The sequence below is a fragment of the Netta rufina genome (genome assembly GCF_964035555.1).
Source record: "Netta rufina genome assembly, chromosome: 5".
Lineage (NCBI taxonomy): Eukaryota > Metazoa > Chordata > Aves > Anseriformes > Anatidae > Netta > Netta rufina.
Window position 1 is genome coordinate 27,836,917 of NC_140128.1, and position 24,196 is coordinate 27,861,112.

The 24,196-nt window shown below is 38.4% G+C and overlaps 1 protein-coding gene across 3 annotated transcripts in view; it reads left to right on the forward strand.

Annotated features, from left to right (window-relative positions):
- The window catches only part of ZFYVE26 (zinc finger FYVE-type containing 26), a gene marked incomplete at its 5' end in the record, with an annotated part of 45,307 nt that overhangs the window by 12,789 nt on the left and 8,322 nt on the right, over positions 1-24,196 (forward strand). For 2 of the 3 annotated variants that reach the window (XM_084287556.1, XM_084287557.1), the window contains 24 exons: positions 70-723; positions 829-918; positions 1,667-1,735; positions 2,360-2,511; positions 3,796-3,994; positions 4,308-4,571; positions 4,725-4,844; positions 5,156-5,320; positions 6,189-6,413; positions 7,009-7,114; positions 7,877-8,616; positions 9,224-9,420; positions 10,314-10,418; positions 10,980-11,102; positions 11,970-12,146; positions 13,127-13,373; positions 14,432-14,536; positions 16,343-16,500; positions 17,114-17,283; positions 18,195-18,223; positions 21,378-21,499; positions 21,591-21,811; positions 22,503-22,650; positions 23,745-23,954. In XM_084287556.1, the coding sequence (XP_084143682.1) occupies positions 70-723; positions 829-918; positions 1,667-1,735; positions 2,360-2,511; positions 3,796-3,994; positions 4,308-4,571; positions 4,725-4,844; positions 5,156-5,320; positions 6,189-6,413; positions 7,009-7,114; positions 7,877-8,616; positions 9,224-9,420; positions 10,314-10,418; positions 10,980-11,102; positions 11,970-12,146; positions 13,127-13,373; positions 14,432-14,536; positions 16,343-16,500; positions 17,114-17,283; positions 18,195-18,223; positions 21,378-21,499; positions 21,591-21,811; positions 22,503-22,650; positions 23,745-23,954 (4,796 nt within the window). The remainder of the gene's footprint in view (positions 1-69; positions 724-828; positions 919-1,666; positions 1,736-2,359; positions 2,512-3,795; positions 3,995-4,307; positions 4,572-4,724; positions 4,845-5,155; positions 5,321-6,188; positions 6,414-7,008; positions 7,115-7,876; positions 8,617-9,223; positions 9,421-10,313; positions 10,419-10,979; positions 11,103-11,969; positions 12,147-13,126; positions 13,374-14,431; positions 14,537-16,342; positions 16,501-17,113; positions 17,284-18,194; positions 18,224-21,377; positions 21,500-21,590; positions 21,812-22,502; positions 22,651-23,744; positions 23,955-24,196) is intronic. The other variant, XM_084287558.1, reaches the window with a different exon arrangement.

Below are 24,196 nucleotides of genomic sequence, written 5' to 3' on the forward strand. Positions count from 1 at the left end.
AAAAGATAGGAAGAAAGAATTCCTGGGAAGTGTTGTAAGTGTTCTTTATTTTTGTTTTTACATGTACAGATTGCTCCTCAGCATTTCCTCAGTACCTTGCGAAGTGTCACCAGTTCTTAAAGAGTGTTCCTGCTCCTCTGCGCCTGGAGGTTCTGGAGAACATCTTCTCCTTGCTTTTTGTTTCTTACAGTGACCTCCATAGTGAGAATTTTCTACCTGAGGACTATGCAGAGGATGATGATCTTGATAAAAAGAGTTGTACAGTGAGTGTAGAAAGCGGTATCAGTAGGCGGTCTTCTGCTTCTGAAAGTCCACAGCACCTAATAAAGGCTGAAAAGAAGTCAGAGAGTCATCTGTTAGCTGCTCGGACAGTCCACTCAGATCCCCGAGATCTTCCTGACTCAGAATTGCATGGCAAAAGCTGTGAGGCCTCTAGGCTGAGCTATCTGGATCTAAAACACTTCACCAGTAGTGTCACTGGATTTTTAGTGGATGATGTAGCCATGGATGCCTTCCTCACGTTGCTCCTCAACCATCTGGAAGAAATTCAGAGTTCTCTCCCATGGGACTCCAGTAATGTGCTTCGTGAAGAGCTGGAGCTTGTTGAGTGCTTGAACCTTTCTGCGAGCAGAGATGGCTTTGGGAGTCGTGTGTCACAGTTTTCCAAATACCTTTCTGAAGCTCACTGGCGATACAAGGTGGTGATGAGTAACAGGAATGCAGGTAGGCTTTGAATAGGCCCTTTCAGTTAACTGTGTTTGTGGGCTGTCCAGCTACTTGGTAATGGTTTTTTTTTGTTGTTTTTTTTTTTTGTGTGTTCTTTTACAGAACATCAGCTTGCATCTTCCCGGAGATTTAGCTCTTCAATTAGGTCCAACAGCTTTAAGAAGCGAAGCAGATCTCAAAGGTACAAAACAGGTGAGTTGAAAAAGTGACTAGGAGAAAATGTCTCTGAATTGCAGGTCATTTTGCTGAACTTACAGCTGAATGCAACCAGACTTGAGCAGAGAGAGGTTAGAGATTAGTAAAGAGGTTAATTTATTTGATTTATTTTCTGTAGTTTTCTAACTAATTTGAAGTGTCTTACTCTAGTTCCACTTGGATTGGGTTGCTTCCCTGAAGCTTACCTGTACAACTAAAAGATATGTTGTTTTAAATTCAGATAAGAAAATAAATTCTTTAATACGTATCCAGAGGAGGGCAGAGGAGAACCTTGCAATAACAGGACCAATTCTTCCCTTCCTCCACTATATCCAATGACTGTTTGCTATAGTTTCATTCATACTGCAGTCGTATCTAGGGTACAAATTCACAGGAACCTTTGTGACTTGAAGGTTCATTGACAGCTGTAAGAGAAAGCTTGGTTCCTCATGCTTTTTATATTTAGCCTTTAAAATGTATGTCTGGTTTGTGGGTCAGATGTTTCAAAATAAGAAGCTTTAAAGTATCTGTCATCCATCACTGGGCCACCCCAAAATAGTCTCTTGCCTAGTGTTTTCTTAAAACGAGCAGTTTTTGCGTTTATCATAGGCATCACTGGTATCTCTTGTGAGATACTTCTCAAGATCTCTTGCAGTTGCCTAATCTGTCGTTTGCAATAAATTTAAATCACCTTGTCTAGACAAAGTGCATTTCATGTGCTGATTTTGATTTGTTTCCATTTTAGATGGGAAAGAGGGAACTTTCAGTCCATCATTGGAAAGTACAAGTAGCGAGCTAAGCACCAGTACCTCAGGTATTAAGCCACGAAAGTAGTGCTCCTTTGTCTTGTTGATGTGCCATGATGAAATACTCATCTGACTGGTCAGTGTGAATTACTGCTCTGTGCAGGACAGAATTAGAACTTATCAATTTCAGAAATGGAAAAATTTCCCATTTTTAGTTGACTTTTTCTAATTAGAATACTAAATAGCTCTTCTGGAATAGGAAAACTTTTTTTTCCTTGGTATTTTTGGCCTGCAGGAAACAGTATGAAACGTAGTGATGTGCATACCATCAAAAAAAAAGCTAATAGAATAGTGGTAATGTAACTGAAAAGAAGCTTAGGCATACCAGTTTGATATTAATAGGTCCAGTACTTAAGACTCCTTCCTTTATCAATACTGAACCAGTGCCTTAGTATTGCATCTGTGTTATATAACTGCCGAAGGGTTACATCTGCATGAGATGCAAACTGAAGGTTCTGACCAAACAGGGAAATAAATCTTACAAGAATTTTGAACAAGGTGTTTATGTTGTCCTCTTTATCTGCACCTATATTTTTGTGTTAGATATGTGACGTGCCCTTACCTCTTAGCTGGCTCTTAACAGGTGAAATGTTTTTCCATACTAACATACTGATTAATTAATTGTCTTACAGAGGGAAGTACCAGTAATGTGTCTGGCTCAAGTAATTTGGAAAGCAGGGAGAGACCACAGCAGCAAAACCCCCTGATACCTATGATGCTTTCCCCACCAGAATCACTATTAATTTCTTGTGTTTTGAGAGGAAACTTTGTGGAAGCCCATCAGGTAAGTGAGTTGCATGTATTTTGTGCAAATTAAAATCTGATTTGCTATTTGTATTTGTGGTTAAGATGACTGAAGTTCTGCTCCTTCCATGTTAGCAAGCACAGGCTGAAGCATCTTCATCCCAAATGAAGAGGTCACTACCGCAGTAGAAGCAAGCGAAAGGAGCAAAGATGCTCCTATTGTGCCAAGGATGCTGTTTTTTTTATCCCATTGTGTAGAAATGCCTATGTTCTCAAAGCATGAAAATGTTTGATTGGAGCTGGCCAAGCTGAGTCTTTCAGCAAAATGAATAATGTGAGGAACTCGTGTGAAACCACGTGAGGAAGCTTTAACCAGTGAATCAAAATCATGACTGTCTGCTACTTTTAAGCTCAGTAGGAGCATGAGAAATGTATTCCTTACCCAAAATGGAGCCAAAGTGATGAATGCATTTATTTGAAGGTGGTACATTTTGAGGATAAAATTCACAGTACTGAAAATAGACAGATACTTGAAACTGACAACCTGCACATCTGTAGCTCTTTATTCTCTCACAGCTACCTTTCTGTGTGTGGCTTTTGGGCTGATGCTCTGAAAAATATCTTAAAGTATCAGCAATTGCATCTTTTGCAAAAAGCAGTGACCTTGCTGAGTTTCAGATAGCAATATTGAAGCAGTTGATACAGTTTCAGTCATCGCACCAGACTAGTAGGCTGCTGTTCAGTTCCTTAGTTCTGTCTGACGTCAAGTAGGCCACTTCATATTTTCCCTACTTAAAGGATCAAGAAGCATTTTGTCTGTTTTTTTTACTCCAAATCTCAGTATTGCTAATAATAACAAATTCAAGCTTGGTTTGCGTTCTCTTGTTGGTTGGCTATTAGGAATTTGTACAGCTATGCTCATCTATTGTCTTTAAATCTCTAGAAGATACTCCTTGCTGAAAAAGAATTTGTTTAAAATAGTTTATTTCATAGGCCTAACTTGCTAAATTTCCCTTGCAACACAGTAAATTGAAATGTCATTATGAAAGATATAGGAAATGAAAATTAATTCAACTCCATTCTTACAGCGAATAATAGCTGAACATTAAAAAAAAAAAACAACAGGCTGAAGATGTCTCTAAGGCCCAATTTTTTACACTTTCAGGAAAGAGAAAGTGACTATTTTAGCCTGCTTTTAGTGCATATTTTTCAGTTAAAGCATCTGTTTTATTCCCTCATTTCCTTTAAAAATCCCTAAAGCTCTTTGACCTTTTAAAACTTTTTTTTGACACTCTGTAATGACATTTATTGTTATTTTTAAAAGGTGGCTTTGATGTTTAATCTTGATACTTCACCTTGCTATGGCGAATTGGTTTTTATGGAGCGCTACCAAGAGGCTGTACGAGAAATGGCCAGAGTGGAGAACAATATTGAAAATCAAGCATCGGATGGCACTGGAGGCATCAGGAAATCTGGCAGTGGCCGTTCAACATTGCAAGCTATTGGGAATGCAGCAGCAGCAGGTAAGGACCACTTTTTTAGAGTTCCTCTGAAAAAATATGTGGCACAAATGGAAAACAGGAGAAAACAATTTGGGTATTGTCATAATGAGTGCAATAGTTGTTCAGAAATATAATAGTGGTTCTTTGACAGAGCAGATAAGGATGCTTGAATTTACTGTTGATGCCCAGCTTGTTTCATCTATTCTGTAATAAATGGTTTGTAAAGCAGGTCACTTATTGTTTTCTTAAAGGATTGGAGAATAATTATTGATGGCAGGATCTGAGATAAATATCCTGTTTAATTAGTGATTGTGTTTTTTGCTGACTTTTGTAGGTATGGTATTTTATTCCATCTCAGATGTTACTGATAAATTGCTTGCGACTTCTGGAAGTCTTGCCCCTACTCTCCAAGAAAATTTCTGGATCAACAACATCCAGCTGGAGCATACTGATCCTCTCCGGGAAGTCCTTGAAGACCTCAGTCCTTCAGCAATGGCAGCATTTGACCTAGCTTGTACTCAGTGCCATCTTTGGAAGACGTGCAAACAGCTTTTGGAAACAGCAGAAAGAAGACTTTTCAACAGCCTTGAAACTCGGGGTAGGCATTTGATTTTTGTAGAAAATGCCCTTGTATAATATATTGTTTGTGCTAACACATGAGTCTTAATGAAATCTCATTTTGTGCTTTTTGTATTAGGAATGGAAAAAGGAAAAAGTTTTATTTTGTGTCTTTGTTCCATGATTTTTTCAGGCCACCGACCTGACTTTGTGTTACTGCACTCCGAAGGTTTAAAGGGTTTCCCAGCAGTTCTTCAGCAATTAAGTAAAATTCTCAACTATTCCTGCACATCTCAAGGACAGTCCAAGTCAGGTAGTATGCTTTACTGCTATGTTTTTTTGTTGGAATGTGCTTATTTCAAATTCTTGCCTTCTGTTGCAGTGGAAAGTTCTAATTTTTTTCATTTCTTAGCTTAGTACTTTTTTTTTAAAAAAAAAAAAAAAAAAAAAGGGGGGGGGGGGAGGGGGGACAAAAATACTCAACCTCAGTTCTGAATAAACTGAATCACTCTGAATTTGGCAAACTAGTGTTATTATAATACAGTTTTAGTTCTGTGGGCATTTTCCTGTGCAAACATAGTTCCGTATTTGTTATAGTTGGTATTTCTTTCTCCTTCTTTGTAGAGATCTCAGATGAGAAAATGGGCAGTTATTTTCGATGCAGTATAGTAGACCTCCTTCAAGCTTGCTATCCTGCCTTGACTGAAGAAAGCATTACTAATGAGATTGTTTTATCACACCATCTGGATCAAATCCTAAAAGCACTGACACACGTTGAACGTTCTGCGGGTGAGTTATTTTTGTGGTCATGAAGACTGAGAAATGAATCTAGACTTTTGCTTTGTCCCGTCCTGAAAAATGTAAATCTAGTAGTAATGCTCTTTGACTTATACATCAAAAATATGCATTTTTAAATTCATAAATGTGAAGTGTAAAATTGGTCTGTATTTCCTATAATCCAAGCATTTGTCTTCAGAGCTTGCTAGAGAATAAAGGCAAATGTAAATGAGTACATTTGAGGTTACTTGTGCTATTTTTCTTCAATCATAACGAAGAATTCTTAAAGTATTTTTTGCCCTGACAGTTTATAGTTAACTGGGTGTATTACTATTGCTGTTTCCTTAGCTTTTAAAAAACGTAGATAAACTTGTAAAACTATTGTAGCGTAATATACTTTTCAATTTTCATAAAGCTATTAAAAAACATGTAATCCTTTTCTAAAGGAGTTTTCCAGAGTTGCATTTTCTCTGCCTTTTCTCAAAGAGCTCTTTGTTTTATAGTATGAGATCTTTTTGTTATGTCTTCTCTGCTTTCATCAAATTTCTAAATGCCATGTGGGTGTTTATAAAACATTTAAAGATGTATGTTTAATGAGCAAAAAGTTAGGAAAACTCTAAGGACTAAATGTTTTGGGGCATAGAAACTGGTCAACAGCTGTGTTTTGGAATAAGCTTATTTGTTAATGACACAAAATTAGAAATATTTAGGCTTTTTTAAGCTGCCAGACACAAGGTTTCCAACTTAGATGAACCATGGTCATTAATGTTAAAGCATTTCTCTCGCTTTTTTTTTTTGTCTCAACCTTCCCCTCCACCATCTGCCTTTGGCATTTAACACTGACTTGAATCTTGGATCTGTGTTTCTTCTTTTAAACTAGACTCTAAAGGGAGCTTGCTTGGCACCTTGGTGGAACAGGCGTCTCTGAAGCCTGTGGAACTGGAGAAGCACCTAGTTTGGAATCAAACACAGCTCCTGCTGAGAACTCTTGACCAACATCAGCCCATGTCAGAAAGCAACATGAAGACAAACTTTGTGAAGATCTTCTTTGACTACGTTACTACACTGAGTGCTGTTGTGTTACGAAGTCTAAATACAGAGCTAGGTAAGGGGTTTGTCTGACAGCCTGAGTATAAGTGAAGATAGCCAGGCTGTGTAGTCTTTCTGACTTTAAGAAATAACCATATAAAAATGTCTCCTTTGTAAACAGGCCTACAACCTCTGTGTAGTTAGGATCATTCAACTTCTATTATTGCACTGCCTTTTTCATTTCTTAACACCTAGGCCCGCAACAGCTAAGAAAAAAGTAGCTGATGGCAGTGGGTAAATCAGAACAGTATTGTTAGCTGCTGACCCAGCTTATGCACTTTGTTGAAACAAAGCAAACAGTTACTCAGCATAATTTAGTAGTGCATAGAAAGGTATTTCAGCAATACAGGCCAGGTTTTCAGTGTTTTTGTAGAAGTAGCTTTATTTCTGTGAATTCCTGTCTGTCTTTGACTTTGACTCGAATAGGACATGGACTCACCAGTCTATATCCAGAGACTCCTCAGAAGTTTTGTTAACTTAGATCAAGAGATTTCAGGCTCTTCAAATCTGTGTTCCTAATACAAGACTTGGCCAGTCTATTCGGCTGATGTGTTTGTGTTGTAGTAAATGTTCTGTCTTGCTCTGATTTTTTTATTATTATTTTTTTTAAGACTTATCTGCAGAAGTGAAAGTGGGGAATCCTTTCATACTGTTACAGCAGAGTCCATCTCAGCTACTCTCCCAACTGTTGTTTGAAAGACAGGTTCAACCTGACAGGTTGGTGCTTTTCCGATATACTTCTCTACGTGATTTTGGATCTCAGTTAAGATTGAAATCTTCTCTGGCTACTTAGCACAAGTGGTACAGCCTCCGTGTGTTATCTCCCACTAGTAGGTCACTTAATGCTGCAAGGATTGGTGTCTAGGGAGAGCTTAGTCTGTATTTTCTCTACAGCTACAACTCCATATTTGTACCATATTTGACAGTTACCATTTGTTGTGAAGAGAGAACCTTTATGTATATTTTTTTTTAATTGAGTGTAATATTGTTCAGAACACTGGACTTGCAGCTTAAAAAAACAAACAGCAAAATAAAATATACCAGTAATGCTTCTCAAGAAGACAGCTGGGCATGGCTCTTGCCCCGGTAAAACTGGGTAATCTAAGGTCTTTCCATCACAAACAACTAAATCAAGCTGTCTGATTTGACAAAGAAGTTCTTAAAGAAAGAAAAAAGCACTAAAAAAAAAAAAAGCACTATTAGTGAACTGTTATTAGTATGACTTGTACCTAAATACGACAATGTTTGAGTGGTAAGTTCAACAGTTTCTTTAAAGGAATGGCAACATAAGCTGTGAGTTATCAATGTCATGCTGTATAATTTCGTTCATACTGAGTGAATATAAGATTTGTACTCTTCTCATGTGAGGAGTGTGAGGGGTTTGTGCTCACAAAGCATTTGGAATGTTCCTGAAAATCTGGAATTGTGAAGTACTGTTTATTTGTGTTGGGTAAGCTGATTCTGTTTTCAATCCTGCAGGCTTGCTTCACTCTTGGCTAAAGAAGAGTTGAACTTGAATGTGCAGCAAATTATTGTTAACTGTTGCTGTGAACCACTGTCCCTGTGCAGCACAAGGCAAACCAGCCAGGCAAAGTCACTTCTGACAAACATCAGCAACCTAGCACATCAGTATGCCTGCCACTGCCTGCCAGATGTTGAAATACCTACCCTCAGTCCTGCAATGGCCTCTGAGGACATCTGCACTCAGGCCCCATCCTCTGCAACTGACTTAAGCCAGAACACACTCACTGCCTCCTCCCTGGACTTCCTAAAGTCCCAGTCAAAATTAACAGCCACAGTGGCATGTCTAAGTGCATCTAATATACAGAAAACTTCCAAATCGAGTTTATCTTGGATGGAATTTCGGGGCAAACGGGAGGTGCCATTAGGTTTGGAACAGATTTCCAGGGAGTGTGAGGCATTGTTGAAAGAGTTCCCCATCCTGGAACAATTCCTGCTTGCTATGTTTGAGCCACTTCAGAATCAGCAAGAGGAAGGCGTCAGCTTGGCTAGTGCCTTCTCTGGCAAGACATACGTATCTTTGGTTCTCCTAGGACTGCATTCCACCACAGCTGTTAAGGTATTAATGGAAGTCTTTGAACAAGCACTTGCTGCAAAGGATTGGGTCAGAGCTCTGAAGGTCTTGGATTTGTACAGTCAGGATGTGGAGGAGGTGGACAACATTAAGGATGTTGTGCTGAGCTGTGCAACTGCTGAAGGTAAGATAGATGAAGTCAGGTGTTCCTTTGCATTCCTCTGCCTTCTGCCTTTTTTGTATTATATGAAGAATACAGCCTGAAACAGCAGGTAGAAACTAAGGTAGCAGTCGTTGAGCAAATCCGAAGACAGAAACAGATTTCTTCCCTACTATCATCCTGAATTTGCTTTCTCTGATGGTGTAGTTCCTGTTTCGCTAATTTGCAAATCCTGACAGTAAACTTAAACAAAACCTATTTAGTACAAGAGAACTGGAATGTATCTTGAGTGTTACTTGTATTTGAAGAGCTAGATATGTCAGAAGACACAGTATTGTTAATGGAACATCTCTTACAGCAGTGTCGTTGTCGTACATGGATGATATATCCCATGAAAAGAGGGGCCTTTTAGGAGTTTAAAGATAGCAAGTGTCCCATACTGACTTTGGTTGCCTCCTGAGAACCTGATGCTTGGCATGAGTCTAGTACAGGCTTTTCAGCTATGTACTGTTTGTTTTGGTGGTACCACCCAGTGCAGCTGAGGGTGTATTATGGTCTTGTTTTTCTTTTTTGTTTTAAATTTTTCTAAAATACAGAAAACTCAGTTTTATCTGGTGGTTTTTCTCTGCAGGTAAGGATGGTTGGCAGTACTTGTTCCCAGTAAAAAATGCAACATTGAGAAGTATGCTGGCCCTGCGCTGCCTGGACAAATGGCCACTTGATGCCTGTTTGGAAATACTAGCGTATTGCATTTCTGATTTGGGCATAACTGATGAACTAAAAGCCAACTTGCAGAGCAGGAAGAAAGAACTTCAGGTTTATCAAAAGGTACAAAGCCATTACTTAAGTATCCAGTAAGTTGAAACAGGCAGGAGGGAGAAAATAGGCTTGCACTTTAAAAAAAAAAACGTTTTGGCCCTTGGTTCTTTTTGATCATAGTATCTTTTCAAGTCTTTCATTCCAAAAACATATCATGTGTTTTCAGTACTGTAGTATCCAATTAACATACTCTTCCACCCTTTAACTTTCCCATTCTCCTATGAGAGTTCAGGTCTGCAAATAAGTTTAGACATAAATTTTTGTGTATCCCACTTTTTTACAAAGAACTTGTTTTTCCATTCTGTTTTAATGCTAGGACTTTTGGAAGTTTTCCATTGCAGTTCATGATTTCCTCTGCCTGAGAGGCGTAGATATATCTAGGCATAGTGTAGAGGACGACTGGTCCAATAAGCAAATTTGTATTGCAGGCAGTTCTTCTAACTGCAGGGGAGTTTAGATACCCAAGTTAAGTCAGACTAGCTGGCCTGCGATTCAGCACAGACTGAAAAGGCAGATGGAGTATAAAGGAGGAATAAATCCCTGCTGAACTCTGTATGGTGGTGATTCTCCTAACTGACAATTCTCACTTGTTAGCACCAGCAACATCTGCAGTATACACTTACTCTTTCATCCGTAATTACTGCTGTGTAGTCTTCTACAAACCTTCCCTTACAAATGGCTCTGCAAAGCAGGTTTGTAGGTTAACACCTTAGAAAGATAACAGTTCTTTTGGAGTGGAAGTGCATTACATTACCCTGGTAGAGGGCTAAAGATAAACGTGGATCTCCTTTTAGACTCCTTTGCGCAAAGTGTCTCTTGATGTGAGCAGCTCAGTTGTTTTCCTAGACTTGATTTTTGTGGATAAAACTTGTGTGTGCTACAGTAATATTAAACTTTTTCAGATTTTGAATTTGCAAAACGAACCTCTGTGGAATGACTGGCAAGATCTGAAAACAGCCTGCGCTGATGATCCCCAGACCATCATGAATATCATTCTGAAGGCAAAGGTTAGGCATTGTCATGTGGACACATTAAACTTTGAGTGGATAAATTTGTTGAACTAGCTTTTTAAAACAGCAGTCAAAAGATATTAATACCTTGAGAGGAAGGATTTTTTTACTCAATTCTGTGCTACAGAAACAAATACAAGTATGTGCTTAATGTCAAGACTTACATGTAATTAATAATCCTGTAACTCTTATTTGGAGGTACAACCTACTCTTTTCTCTTAAGACTTTAAAGACTTTAATGATATGACTTTTGGTGTAATACAGGCTTGATTATTATATAAGCACTAGTGCTGTAAATCTGGTTGGCTTGAAGAGTGTCTCTAGAAAGTCAGTGTGCTTACTGTGAGGTGAGAAACTATTCTCTGTACAGGTTGCGGCTGGCAAACTGGGTGTCATCTCTTTCCTCTTGTCATTTTCATTTTTTATGTTTGCATGAGGGGAGAAGAATCTAAGCTACAGAATTTCTTGAAGCTGATCAGAACTTTGGGAGAAACTTGGGGAGAAGGTTGTTTTTTGGTTTTGTTTCATTAGTGTTTTTTGTTTTCTCTTATTCTTTAGGACTATGAGTTGTGTGAGGAATGGGGGCACTTGTATCCTGTCCCAAGAGAAGACTTGATCAACCTTCACCGTGAGCACCTTCTCCACTTACTGGAGACAGGTGACATGGAAAAAGCATTGCAGGTAACAGCAAGACACTTTCAGCCTTACATCTCAAGGTTGAATAAGTTGAGAATAAGGTATCCAAACTGTTGTCACTGTCATTTACTCACATCACATGGATATTTCTGAGAGATTTCAGTATCGTCAGAAACGTGTTTTGTTTGTATATCACATTTTGGCAAATTGTTTTGTAGTTGCTAGGTCATAGAAAACTGTTTTATTTGGCATTTTCATGGCTTTTTTGCTTCTTCCTTTAAGGAATGCTATTTGTTTGGATATGCGTTCAGGACCCTGGCTCTCACCTGGTCCACTTAAATGAAAATATAGCTTTGCAGTCCAGTTTTTGGACCAAGAACTTTAGATGTCTTTACAACTATTTTAACTAAAGGGAAATACAAGCCACCTTTTATTTGAAAAATAATAATGAAGCACTTTTGTGCTGCTTAAGCAGAAGAATCAGAAGTGAAAGTAGTAAGATGAATTAGTTGTGCTTTTGTGCCCAAATTAGCCAAGTGTGAATTCTTTTTTTTTAATAATTACAGAGCTGTTTCTAAAAACAGAGTAAAATAAGATGCAGGCTCTTTCAGACTACATATTTTTAAAATAAAAGAAAAAAATTAAGCAAGGAATGAGATACAAGATGCAGAATTGAAAGGTCTCCACCTTGCTTCTAGAATACTTTAAAAGTTATTTCGATTATGAAATGGAGCAAATAGGCAATAAGTAGGCAAATGGATCATCTAAATCACCATAACATACATAAGACACTTGTGGAGGTTAATGTGCTTGTTGGACCATTGTAGGATAGCAATGTGTTATTCACTGACTGATATGAGGAATCCTTTCCAGGAATGCAGTAGGGATTTATTGTATTTTGTATGTTTCTAGCTTTTGCAAAGAATAGAAGACCCTGGTATTTGCCTTGCAATCAGTGAGCAGTCCCTTGACCAGCATCCCAGCTTGGCAGCATCTCATTTCTTAGCTGATTACCTCACAAATCACTTCTACAAGAATCTGACAACAGCACGACGTAATGAAATCCAAGCACTCTATATGGGATCAAAAGTGAGTAAAACTCCTTCATTGTAGGATTAACAGCAATATAGAAGCACTATAGAAGTACCTGCCTGTAGGTTTTTATCAAGCATTCTCAACCTATCAGACTCAAGATACTTAGTCTCAAGATCCAAAATAAGGTTAATAATGGTTTGAAACTTCTTTCCTTTCTCCATCTTGGCATTTCCTGCATCCTGAGGTGAATGTAGCTCCCAGTGTAAACAGAGCATTCTTATTTCACTCTTAGCTGTGAGGAGTGGGGGACCATGCAGACTAAATGAGAGAATAAATTGGGGTGTCTATTAGTACAGTTGCTATCTCAGTCCTGGTGAAAAGGCCATTGCCCTTACAGAAGTCATGTAGGTTCTGGGCTTACCCTGGAAACAGACGTATTAACCCATAGATTACTTTAGTCAAATGTTTTGTAGGTGAACAACATGGAGGGCTTCCTGTAATTAACGGTTTGCTGCAGGACTATAAATGACAGTTTGCTCCAGTGCTTAGCACAACATTAAGCTGTTCCTTTATTTGTCCCTTTTGAAGGCATGATTTGTATAATCCATATTAGCTGGTCATCTTTAGGAGAATTGCTCATATTTTCTCCTCATGTTTCCTGAAATGATGTAAAGATAAGGATTGGGATAATGTGTTTTTTTTTTTTTGTAGCCTTATTTTAACAAGAGAATGTGCTCTACCCTGCTGTAACATATCTGTCACATGGTCACAAAATGCTTTCTAACTTTCAGATGTCTCTGAAATAAGGTAGTGTTTAGAATGTGAAAGCAGAAGCTAAGTAACTTCTGCAAATTCGTACATTAATTCTGTCACAGAGCTATGAATAGGCCTGAGAAGTCCCAACTCATTTTTTTTTAGCCTCTGCATGTCATTCCATTCCCTGTGTAAGCTGCTCAGACAGTTTCTTGTCTTTAATCTCACAGCAACACAGATTTGGAGGCACGTAATTTTAACTGCTTCTTGTTGTTTCACAGGTGTTGCTGACTCTACCTGAGCTCTCCCGTGTTAACTACTTCCACCTCTCCTCCAGGCCACTGCTTATGCTGGAACAGCTGCTCATGAATATGAAAGTGGACTGGGTAGCTGTGGCTGTGCAGACACTGCTCCAGCTCTTAGGTGGACAGGAAGTTGGCTTCACTGTAGAAGACATTGACAATTTGCTCTCAAAGTATGCAGAAAAAGCCCTCGACTTCCCCTATGCATTAAAAGAAAAGCGATCAGGTGACTGTCCATGAGAATTTTCTGTTTGGGAAAGAAGGGCAAATTTTCCCCCAGAATTGTTTTACCAAGTAGGCCATAACATTTTTAGATGTATGCCTCAGTTTCCCTCTAGCCCAGAATATGTTCTTAAAGTCCTTGCCTTTCTTGTAAGCATATGTACTCATAAACCAACAGCTCCAAAACTTTCTCACTTTTCTCTGTTGCTCCTTTTCAGGGTCTATTTTCTTATTCAACACTGTTTGATTTTATTTCATTTGTTTAACGTGAAGCCACTAACAACTTCAGCAGTTCTAAAACTTGCATTCAACCACATCTTCCCCCTAAACCAAATGAGACTTTGTGGGGGAAATGTGCATACTCTTCCTTCCTCCTAGACTCCTGTTCCTTTTTTTATTGGTTCTATTTAACATTCTTGGCACAGCTCTCTTTTCTGGTTTGTTGATCAGTTCTCATCTGTGTTGTCATCAGTTCTGCATTTGGCTCTGTGCTTGAGGGTTTTGTAACTGGAACAGCAGAGGGTGCTCCAGATCAAGTCCAGTGGTCTTGTTTCACTGCATTGGAAGTGCATGATGTGCTTGCCTGTCTGTATTTGTCTACCTGTTCCTACATACATTGTCCTAGCTCGCTTTATAGCGTTTTCAAAATGTTGATACCATTTCATAATTTAAAGATGCAGCTCTCAAGGTGTCGTCCATCTCTTCCTGACAAATGACCTATAACTTTGCAAGTATGTTCCTTCTGCTGCAATGTGAAACAATATTTGCAATGAGTACCTTGTGTCAATTTATTATTCTCACACACGATACTTTTTCTCTGCTGGATTATTCCTGTGCCTGTCAGTAGTCCACTGCTCTAAGGATCCCTTTCTCTGCGTTTTATATAGTCTCACTTGAATCATTGTGGGCTAATTTTCTTTAAAGATAATAATTTGTAATTACACAGCTCATCCTGTTTGTACTAACATTGTTATGTACTCCTGTGAATGTATTCCTGTGACGTTTGTTAAAACAAGCAGAAGTATGAACAATATTGTTCTCTGATTTTTTACTCTGTCCTAGATTCTGTGATACGTATCCAAGAAAATCTCAGTCAAATACTGGAATGTGAAGCAACGTCTAAATCAGGATCATCAGAACTGTCCTCTGCCAGTTTTACTGGTAAGGGTAAGATCTATATGCTATTTTCTTTCAATTTGTTCTTTTTATCCCTTATCTATGTTTGAAGTGTGTACCACCACTAAGTAGTAACTTAGGTCATGTTTAATGCAGGTCTGTAGGTCTCTGTATTGGTGATTTGGGCCCAGTTAAAATACGACATGAAGGAGAAGAGGAAGAGCATAGTTTTATTTTGTTTTTTTTGGTAGATATCTACAAGATATCTCAAGAGTCAGCACACAAATCCATTTCAGGCACTGCAGGGGGAAAAACAAGTCTGAACGGAACACAGAGAACTGGATTATATCTGCAGGAAGAAGAAGGTTTATCTCTTTGTCAGATCTAGGTTGTAAGTGGATTAATGGTGCTGCAGGTTAATCTTCCTGTGTCTTGATTTCTGTGCTATCTTTGGATGTATAGGCAGAGCTTTTCTTGAAGCCCACTCGCTGTAGTGGTACTTCCTCTTTTTTTCTCATCTCTTTTTTTTCCTCAATTTTAACTTTGGTTTTCCAGTAGAAACCTCATCCTGTTGTCTATTTTCTTCTTTCAGTCCTTGAATTAATTTTTTTCTAGAATCCCTTTTGTGACATGAGGGAAGAGCATGCTTTGTTATTGTCTGAGAGGGCTCCACTCACAGTCCTTAAACACAAATAAATAGAAACAAAATAATTGAATCCAAGACAAGAATACTAGTGGCTTAAAAACAACCACAAATTCATTTGTAGGGTCCATTCTGCATCTAATGCAAGATATGCACGCTTCAGAAGATACGTATGAGAGATGCATAGCGTGTGCTCTCAGGAAATGACTAGCCAAGGGTATCCGCAGACCTCCAAGGCTGGTGATTCTCAGTGAGTGATGGGCCTGTGCTGTCCTGATCTCCTGTTCAGGGCTCTGAACTATTATCTGGTTATCTATCCTGAGCTGGTGATTCTGCTTGTGCTGTATATGTGAGGTGACAGCGTGTCTTGGATTTGGCTGTGTAGCTCTTCAGTTTCTCTCCTAGTGGTCAGCTTAATATCTATATGTTGTTACAAAACCTGAGTGAATTGTTCTGTAATGTTCCTTTGCAATCCAGCATCCATTTGAATGAGTTAGCTTTACTGGAATGGAGTTTTTTTTCTTTATTTTAGTGTCCATGTACATAGAAGGTGGCTTGTAGGGCTGTAGAACTTTTTAGTTAGCCTGAAGTGTAACTGGCTCACATCATATAAACTAAGAGTCTATCTACTGCTATAAATTTGATTCAATTAATATTTCTTTGGCAAGGTCAAATAAGCTAAAGACCAAAGACTAAGAACTGTTGCCTCTTTGAATTGATTTTACCAACAGTAGGTTTTAAAGCAGACCAGACAGGGAGGCATATTCTGTTGCTAGCAATGCCATATCTCTCCTGAGATAATAAAGAAAATTCTTAGTCTTCAGGAATGTCAACACTGGGCATCCTTAAGGTTCTATTTTATGCTATACCACTTATTTGGTATCCATATTCCTGAGTGTTTTCTTTCCCTCCTCCTTCAAGCTTATGGTGCAAGTATGGATGTTGAAGTTATCTTATACTTCTCTAATTGTTGTGGTAAAGATGTACTAATGACTAAGTACTATTGCTCATTAGTGTTGAAGTATTAGAAGCTTACAATCTTAGAGTTTTAGCTTATAGCATTTATACTCCTTACACAATGTTACTCTGCTATGTCTAGGTGAAAGATAATGGTAGTCTTGTGAGTCTTGGTAAGTAGTGTTTTCTGGTATTCAAGACTCCATTAAACAGCTTAAATCCCTTTCCATGTTTGTCTTGTCCTGGCTTTTTTTAAGGTGTAACAGTATCTGCAAGTCCCAGAGAAAGAAGCTTGCAGCAAAATTTGTTTCCTCAGGAATTTGTGCCACCTGAAAAGCCTCCTCCAAAGCAAGAATGGATACCCGATGACACTGAAACAATATGTATGGTTTGCAAATCTGAACGCTTCACCATGGTAAGGAGCAAAAATTAGAACTGTGACCTTAATGTCAACAGTTGCTTGTAATATGTTTCTTAAAAGCCCTTAGCTACTTCAGCAAGTTTGCCTACGTCACTGTAGGCTTGACAGGATTGCTAGTCTGCGGTTTTTTAACCATTAATTTCTATTTAGTGTAGCTGAGGAGACAAGCACCACTTACCTGCTTTCACTGTGAAGTGAAAAAGATAGATTTTGATTTTTGCAGGTGTGCTGGCAGTCTTGTCTTATTGCTTAGAAGCAGTACTATTTCCTCAAAATGCCTGTTGCTTGTGAATTTGGAAGTGACTAAGGTAGTGTCAGAAAGAGCCTACAGCTTCTGATTTTTCCAAGAGGCAGTCTAAATGTCGTGGTGACCAAAATAGGAACAACTTGAGTAGTGGAGAAAGCTGAAGACTGCAGCAAGTATATTAAACGTGGGTGTCCATAGAAGGGAACTCTGGTAGTGAGAATCAATCATTTTATAGTTCTAAAAAGCTTCCTCATATGTGCTGTGTCCTCTCATCAAGTGAAGTTTACTCATGAGTGGAGGCAAGTACAGACGTGGACTTGGGTAAGTTCCTTCAGTTGCTTATTTGTGACTTGTGCTCAGTTTAACAGGCGTCATCACTGCAGGCGTTGTGGCAGGCTGGTGTGCAGTTCCTGCTCTACCAAGAAAATGGCAGTAGAAGCTTGTAGAGAAAATCCAGCTCGAGTATGTGATCAGTGCTATAACTACTACAACAGAGATCATCTGCCTGGCTTGGTACATGACACAAGCACGTAAGTCTATTCTAGTTATCCTCAATTCCAAATTGACCGGATCTGTTGAACACAGTTGTTTTAATGCTACTCCCTAGTCCCTTGAGTGTGACTTCTTGAACCTTAGGTATTCAAAAGCAAGTTCTTGATGATTAGATAGCCTGTCTGAGATGAAAGCAACCAGATTGTGAAAATCTGTCAGCTGAGAATTGGATGGGGATTTGTCGTGCATTGGTTAGGCCAACTGGTGAAAAGTGCAGCTGAAAAGAGTGAGCTTTACTATTTGTGATCCCATAAAGCCTGCTGATAGCGGTATCAGCTACAGCAGTATCAGGAGGCTTGCTAGGAATAGCAGTCTGAAAACAAACCTGAAAAAATAAGCAGTCACCTGTAGATAGATTAGCTTGATTCAGAATGGTTGCTTATGCTAGCAGATTAGGTCAGCAAAGCTTAGCTGTGAACTTGAATGCTACTAGTCATGTTTTAATTGCTTAAGTGTTTGTCTTTTTGTTTATACTTGCCCTATTTGTATTTTAAAAAAAAAAAAAAAAAAGCTAAATCTTCCAGGTCAGAGACTTGGATCCCCAAAAAGTTACGTGAGTTCTGACATACTCTGTTACTGGGCAGTTCTTACCCTCAGCGTGTTTCATTATATGTGCGACAGCAAGTTATCTTACTATAGAAGGGTATGAGAATTAATCACTTAGTGTAGTTGAAATACAATATGTAGAGTCAGAATCTTGCACTTCCAGACAGCAGAGGGTGGGGACAAGGCAATGGGTTCGGAAGGGCAGGGAGAGAGACATGTTACATTTTTACAGTGCCTTTTTCTGGAAAGGCTAGCCGTATTGATCCCTTTTCTTTAAAGTATGTTTTCCGCAGCGTGGAAAGGCATGGACTAGGCGTAATGGCTCTTTCTCTCTTCATTCTAGCACAAAAGAAGATCAGGACCAAGTGGAAGGTAAGGAGTGGAATAGTATTAAAATGTGTTGTTGTTTTTTTTAAAGTGCGTGATTACCAACGCAGTTAGAGATGGCAAGCTGCCATGCCTAGCTGTAGCTAAAGGTTGATCAAAACCTCAGTTAAAAAATATCAATGGTGTTTTTGCATGAGCAGTCTGAAATAAAGTATTCTAACCTTCTGTGAATGGGAAACTTGTGATTTAGGAGAAATGCCTGAGTCAATACTGAACAAGCAGTTTGGGGATTAATGTACTGGGAAAAAAAAAAAAAAAAAACAAACAGTTGGAGAAGGTACTTTGCATGCTAGAAATAGTCACTGAGAGGCTGTGGTAAGAGTAGGAATTACTAGTCCATTATAGAGCTGTACCGAGTGATGCTATTTTTACAGAGTGTTCTAGCACAGTCTGTAAAAAGTGGTACCTCTGAATACCACTGCAGTGTACTCTGATGTTTGATACCCCATTTTAGATTTAGCTAGGGGTAGCAAAGGATGAGGCTTTGCCCATGGGTCTGGTTGTAACCTGAGTTCCATTTCCTTTGCTGGCTGTATGAATATCAACTACTAATTTCTCTTTAGTGCTTCCGTTTCCCCATCTAGCATCATAAGACTTGAGGAGCAATAACAAAACTTCATTTGACTTTTTTATTTTACCCTGACATTTTTCCTCAGATGGCATTTGTTGTTTCTTAAGTTGAGTGTTGGAAGTGATTCTGCAAAATTTTCTGATACTGAAAATAATACTAAAAATACTGAATAATACTGATGTATTATTCTGTTGGACCAAAATAGAGTTATTTCAAGTGCTTATAGCAGTAAGATAAAGCATGGAGGAAAATTTTGTATTTGTGCTACAAAACAAATGAGAATTAGTATTTTTCCCTACTTATCCCCTTTGAAGTTTGGACTATTTCAACATTTTTGCTGTTGACAGAAGTAGTTTTACTCTTACCTTTGCTGCAAAACTGATTCAGCTGTAAATTGGTTTGAGCTGCTGCTTCTGATTAGATCCTTCTCTTCATTTGTGTTCTGTCTTTGTCTTGAGCTATAAGAGTTACCCTGGTGTGTAAGGATTGTTACAGTGGGCTTGCAGGATTTTGTAATACACAAGGACATGGAGATTTTTGTTTCTCAAATTTCAAATTATTACAGTATTACAATTAATAATTATTAATTATTACAGTATTAATTATTAATATTATTCAGTGTTACAAATTACTGAGAATTACTACTTTTAAAGCAAGTATAGCAAATGTATATCTATTACAGTTACTACAAAATCACTACTAATAAAGTATAACAAGTTAGATAGCAAAGCTAATAGTCTCATGATAAGTAACGTGTGTGTTTAGATTAGTTATACATATATAACTACATTGAAATACACCTATACACATGGCCATTATACATAAATATTTCCAAGTGTACCCGGTATGGCACTCACCAAGCTACTTCCAGGAGGGAGGCCAATCAGTGATGGACCATGTCTTGCTTCAGAGCTGATCTCTGTCATGTAGTCAGCCACGTGTCCCTGGCAAGGGTCAGATCTGTCCAGATCCCATGCAGGGAAGTTCACCAAGGGCAAGTTCTCAGAGAGAAGCTCTGTTGAGGGTAGAAAGCAATTTTTATATCACTAGAGACATAAGGGGATATCACTGCCTGGATCACCCCGTAGATGTTGCTAATTTCTCTTTTTCACCTGGGATAGCCAATAGATTTTCTATGTTCTCAGAAGAATTTTTACTTTCGCAGACGGTTTTCCTGTTTTTCTAGCTACAGCAGCCAACAGCTGTTGCTGTTTCCTACTTTCTCAGTCTGCTTTCTACCTTTCCAGATAAGTTTGTTGTTGCAGTTTCTTCTTTTTGCATTTATTGAGGGTATCTCAGAATGTCTGTGGTTCTCAGCTACTCAGCTGCACTTCAAGTATGCCAGCTTTACTTCTCAAGGATGCTCTGGATTCCTAGGCTAGCAGTTCCCAGACTGGCAGGCATTTCCTTCCGTCAGTATTTCAGCAAACATCATCTCCTGTCAGTATTTTTCCCATTATACCAAGGTTGCCTTTATGGCTGCTCCCATTGCTTTCTTGCTTTGGTTCCAGCATTCCTACCCGTCGCTGGACCCATATCACTGTCCGGATGAGTGAATCAGAACATGTGTAGAGGGAGAGTGTTGTATCGGGCTGCTTTTCTAGCTTTTGTGTTGGAACTGTGAATGCATCTTACCAAATCTTCTCAGACCTGGTTTGTTTTAATTATTCCACTCTCCATTTCAATTTAGAAATAGCTTTTTTCTTTTTTTTTTTTTTTTTAGTTCACAGTACAGCTCTAGAATTATTCACCACTCTAACAATTCTTCTGTGAGCTCTAGAACAGTAAGTTTTTTGTTTTTTAGCTCAGTTTCAAAGTAGAACCAAGAATATAATGATATTTATTTACATAATCTTTTGTTCAGTATCAGGTACGAGATGACAAATGATACTACTGTACTACAGTATCTGGGTTACTAATTTCAAAACAAAATTTCGTTAACCTGGTGTACAGAAAGTCTTTCCACAGCAATGTCTTCTGTTGAATTTTTTGATCAAAACTCTAATTTTCTGCCGTACTATTTCATATGAAAACTTAATACACAAGTTAGCTCATCTTTTCAATATCTTATCTTAAAGTTGCTGGACAGTATGTTCAAATAACTTGAATTCTCAAAAGAAGATACAGGCAGATAAGTAAACTTGGCTTTTCTCTTGCACCTGGTTCTTCAGTTTCCCTTGTTAGCTGTAACCTATAGGTCACTTATTGCTATTTCCCTCCTGATCAGAAGTGTTTAATACTCATCTGAGAGAAGACGAAAGAGGAAAGAGTGCTTTGATGTCCTGTAGGATAAAGATTGGTTAACTATTTGAAGACATGTTACTGGAGCCAGGTTTTGGTGAAAGGATGTTGGTGATAGAATTTAGGTACTGTTTGGTAGCCTGCTGAGGAATGAAAATGTTTCTTTAATGTATGCACTAGACAAATGATATTTACAGGAATTGGTACAATGAGAGCATCACAGATGATTGTTTTAAGACTGTGGGACTACTCTGCATCATGCGGCTTTAGCCAGGTTTGTTGCTACTTGCACAATGATTCTACCTGTTCTTTCCTTCCTGGCTGCAGAAACTGCTAATAATGAATATTCCACAGTGGTGCGAATACCCAAGGCAACTGAGCTTGAATGGATTTTTTCCCTGAATGAAGAGGAAAATGAAATTGTACGCAGTGAATTTTATTATGAACAGGTGAGGTCTGGAGAAAGAGGGTCCAGTATAAGCAGTTCCCTGGAGAAATACCTCAATATTCACATTTGTCTGTCTTTCCTGAATTTGTCAGGCTCCCAGCTCTTCCTTGTGTATTGCCATCCTTAGCCTGCACAGCAACAGTATAGTGTGTGGCCACCAGCTGATAGAGCACTGCTGCAAACTGTCCCAAGGGCTCACTAATCCTGAAGTAGATGCTGGACTCCTTATGGACATCATGAAACAGTTACTCTTCAGTGCCAAAATGATGTTTGTAAAAGCTGGAAGGAGCCAGGATCTAGCTCTCTGTGACAGGTGATTTGTCAGATACTTACTAGGATGTATTGTCAAGATCATTATCTCCACCAGGGAGTGGAGGGCGGGAGGGTTGCTTTGTGATTGTGCTGTGGACACCTTAAACAGGAAGAGAATTAGTGTAAGTAAGAATTATTGCATAGTGTAAGTAAGAATAGTGTAATAGCTCAAGTGATAGAAATTCAACTAATACAACTATGTAATAATTACTGAGAAAATTCTTAGAGTAGGAGAAATAATTCACAATAATTGAAGTAAGTATTTTACTTCTACTGTTGTGGTGGTTTGTTGTTTGCTTGGTTGGTTGGTTTTTGTTTGCATCCAGCCTGTATTTCAGTATAGGATTTTAAATCTGTACTTCCTGAGAAACAGCATATTATTCTTTCTTCAGACTTTGTCCGACAGGGCTGTAAGTGACAGGAGCAGTGTATAAATTTCAAACATACAATTTCGATTTTGTAACTTTAGTTGGTGTCTGCAGTCAGCATCTGCCAGTGCTCCATTGAATGTTGAGAAGAAAAGAGAGCCTCAGTAAGATAGTAGAACAGATAGAGAAACCTGGTGTACTTGGTAATTTAGGACACACTGTTCTAAGAGTTGTCTTTGACATAAGTTTTTTTTTAAGATTCTTAGTGCATATGATAATAGTGGAAGTGTATGTATTTGTTTAACCTCCTTTGTTTTCTCCTAGCTATATCAGCAAAGTGGATGTGTTGAATATTTTGGTTGCTGCTGCCTACCGTCCAGTACCATCTTTGGATCAGATTCTTCTCCCCGCAGCAGTAACAAGATTAAGAAATCGGCTTTTGGAAGCAGAGTACTATCAACTAGCTATAGAGGTAATGACAACAGAAGGATGTGAATATTAATCTTTCTGTGGTGGCTTTTGTTTTTCTCTCTCTTGAGTTTAGATGGATGTGGTATGTGAAATGGACAATATTTAAACTGTTACAAACTGGGAATAAGTTTTTAAACAATGAAAACAATCTTATCTGAACATTGGGGAAAAAAAGCTTCTGAGAAGGAAGATGTATTCTGCTGTGGAGCAATCTGCTTAGGGAAGGACAGGGGCCCTGTTTTCTGGTACAATTAAAATGGGGATGGCCTAACTGCCAGACAGTCATTATGGGGAAGAATGTTACATCCAGAAGAAGGGCTGAGGCATACTTTGTGGCAGGATTTTCTCTGAAGCTTGTATGTTTGGTTTTATTTGTCCGTAATATCACAGAAGATTTTAATAAGGCAACTTTAACAACTATTTACTTGGAAAAGAGCAATGGTGGCAAATTTGTCTATCAGAGCTCATGTGGTTTATCTTCCATTCTGTTCCTGCTCCTGGTATTTCACAAGCCTGTTTATGACATTGCAGTTTGTAGGAAGAGGATTATGATGCTGCAAAATGTATTAGGATTTTTAAGGGTAATAAGTAGCAGAAATAAGTAACGTATTTGATTAAAAAGGGTTAATGTTTAAAGGCAGGTGATAGACTAAAGAAAATCAGGAATAAATATGATCAGCAGAGTTTTATGAAGTAAAAAAAAAAATATATCTTGGCAGTTCATGGGGCATTTGCTATTGTTTTGTTTTTTTAAACCACAAACCCAATGAATTTTATTATGTAAAGATCATTTGCCTTATGACATCTTCACATCAGGAACAGATTTTTTGTAAGGTTTAAAACTGCGGAATTGAAATTTCCCAGAATTGTGACTGCTTAAATGTGTGCAATAAAAACATTGATTTGGAGATCGTGGGTGTTTCAGTAGCTGGCATTTTGTGCCAGTAACCTACAAATAATCAGCATGTCATTTTTTGTTTGTTTTAATGGGAAATGCAGTTCAGGAAGTGAAAGGTCACAGTCTCCAATAAGCTAGCTTTCCTATTTTCTGCACTGGGACTGTATTGTAATATTAACAAATTATTTTGAATTTAGGTTTCTACAAAATCTGGCTTGGATCCAAGTGGAGCATGGCATGCCTGGGGCATGGCTTGTCTTAAAGCTGGAAATTTAAGTTCAGCAAGAGAGAAGTTTAACCGGTGTTTAAAGCCACCTGTGGATCTAAACCAGCTGAACCATGGTTCAAGGCTTGTCCAGGATGTGATACAATACCTGGAGTCCACAGTGAAGCCCGTACTCATTGCGGTAAGGGTCTTCTATTCTGTCTACTGTGAAAGGCTATGGCGAATCCAAGTATTGATGCTTTAATACACATCTTAAAGCAATGCAGGAGAAAATAGCGGATATCAGGTTTTTCTTCTTCTGTCATGATTGCTTATTGCAAATTGAATATTGGTGAGAAGTTCGGTAGCTGCTTCCTCACAGTGAATTGGTGGCCGAGTGCCAGATCATAGTGTTGTTTTTTTTTTTTTTCTTTAGTAACTTAG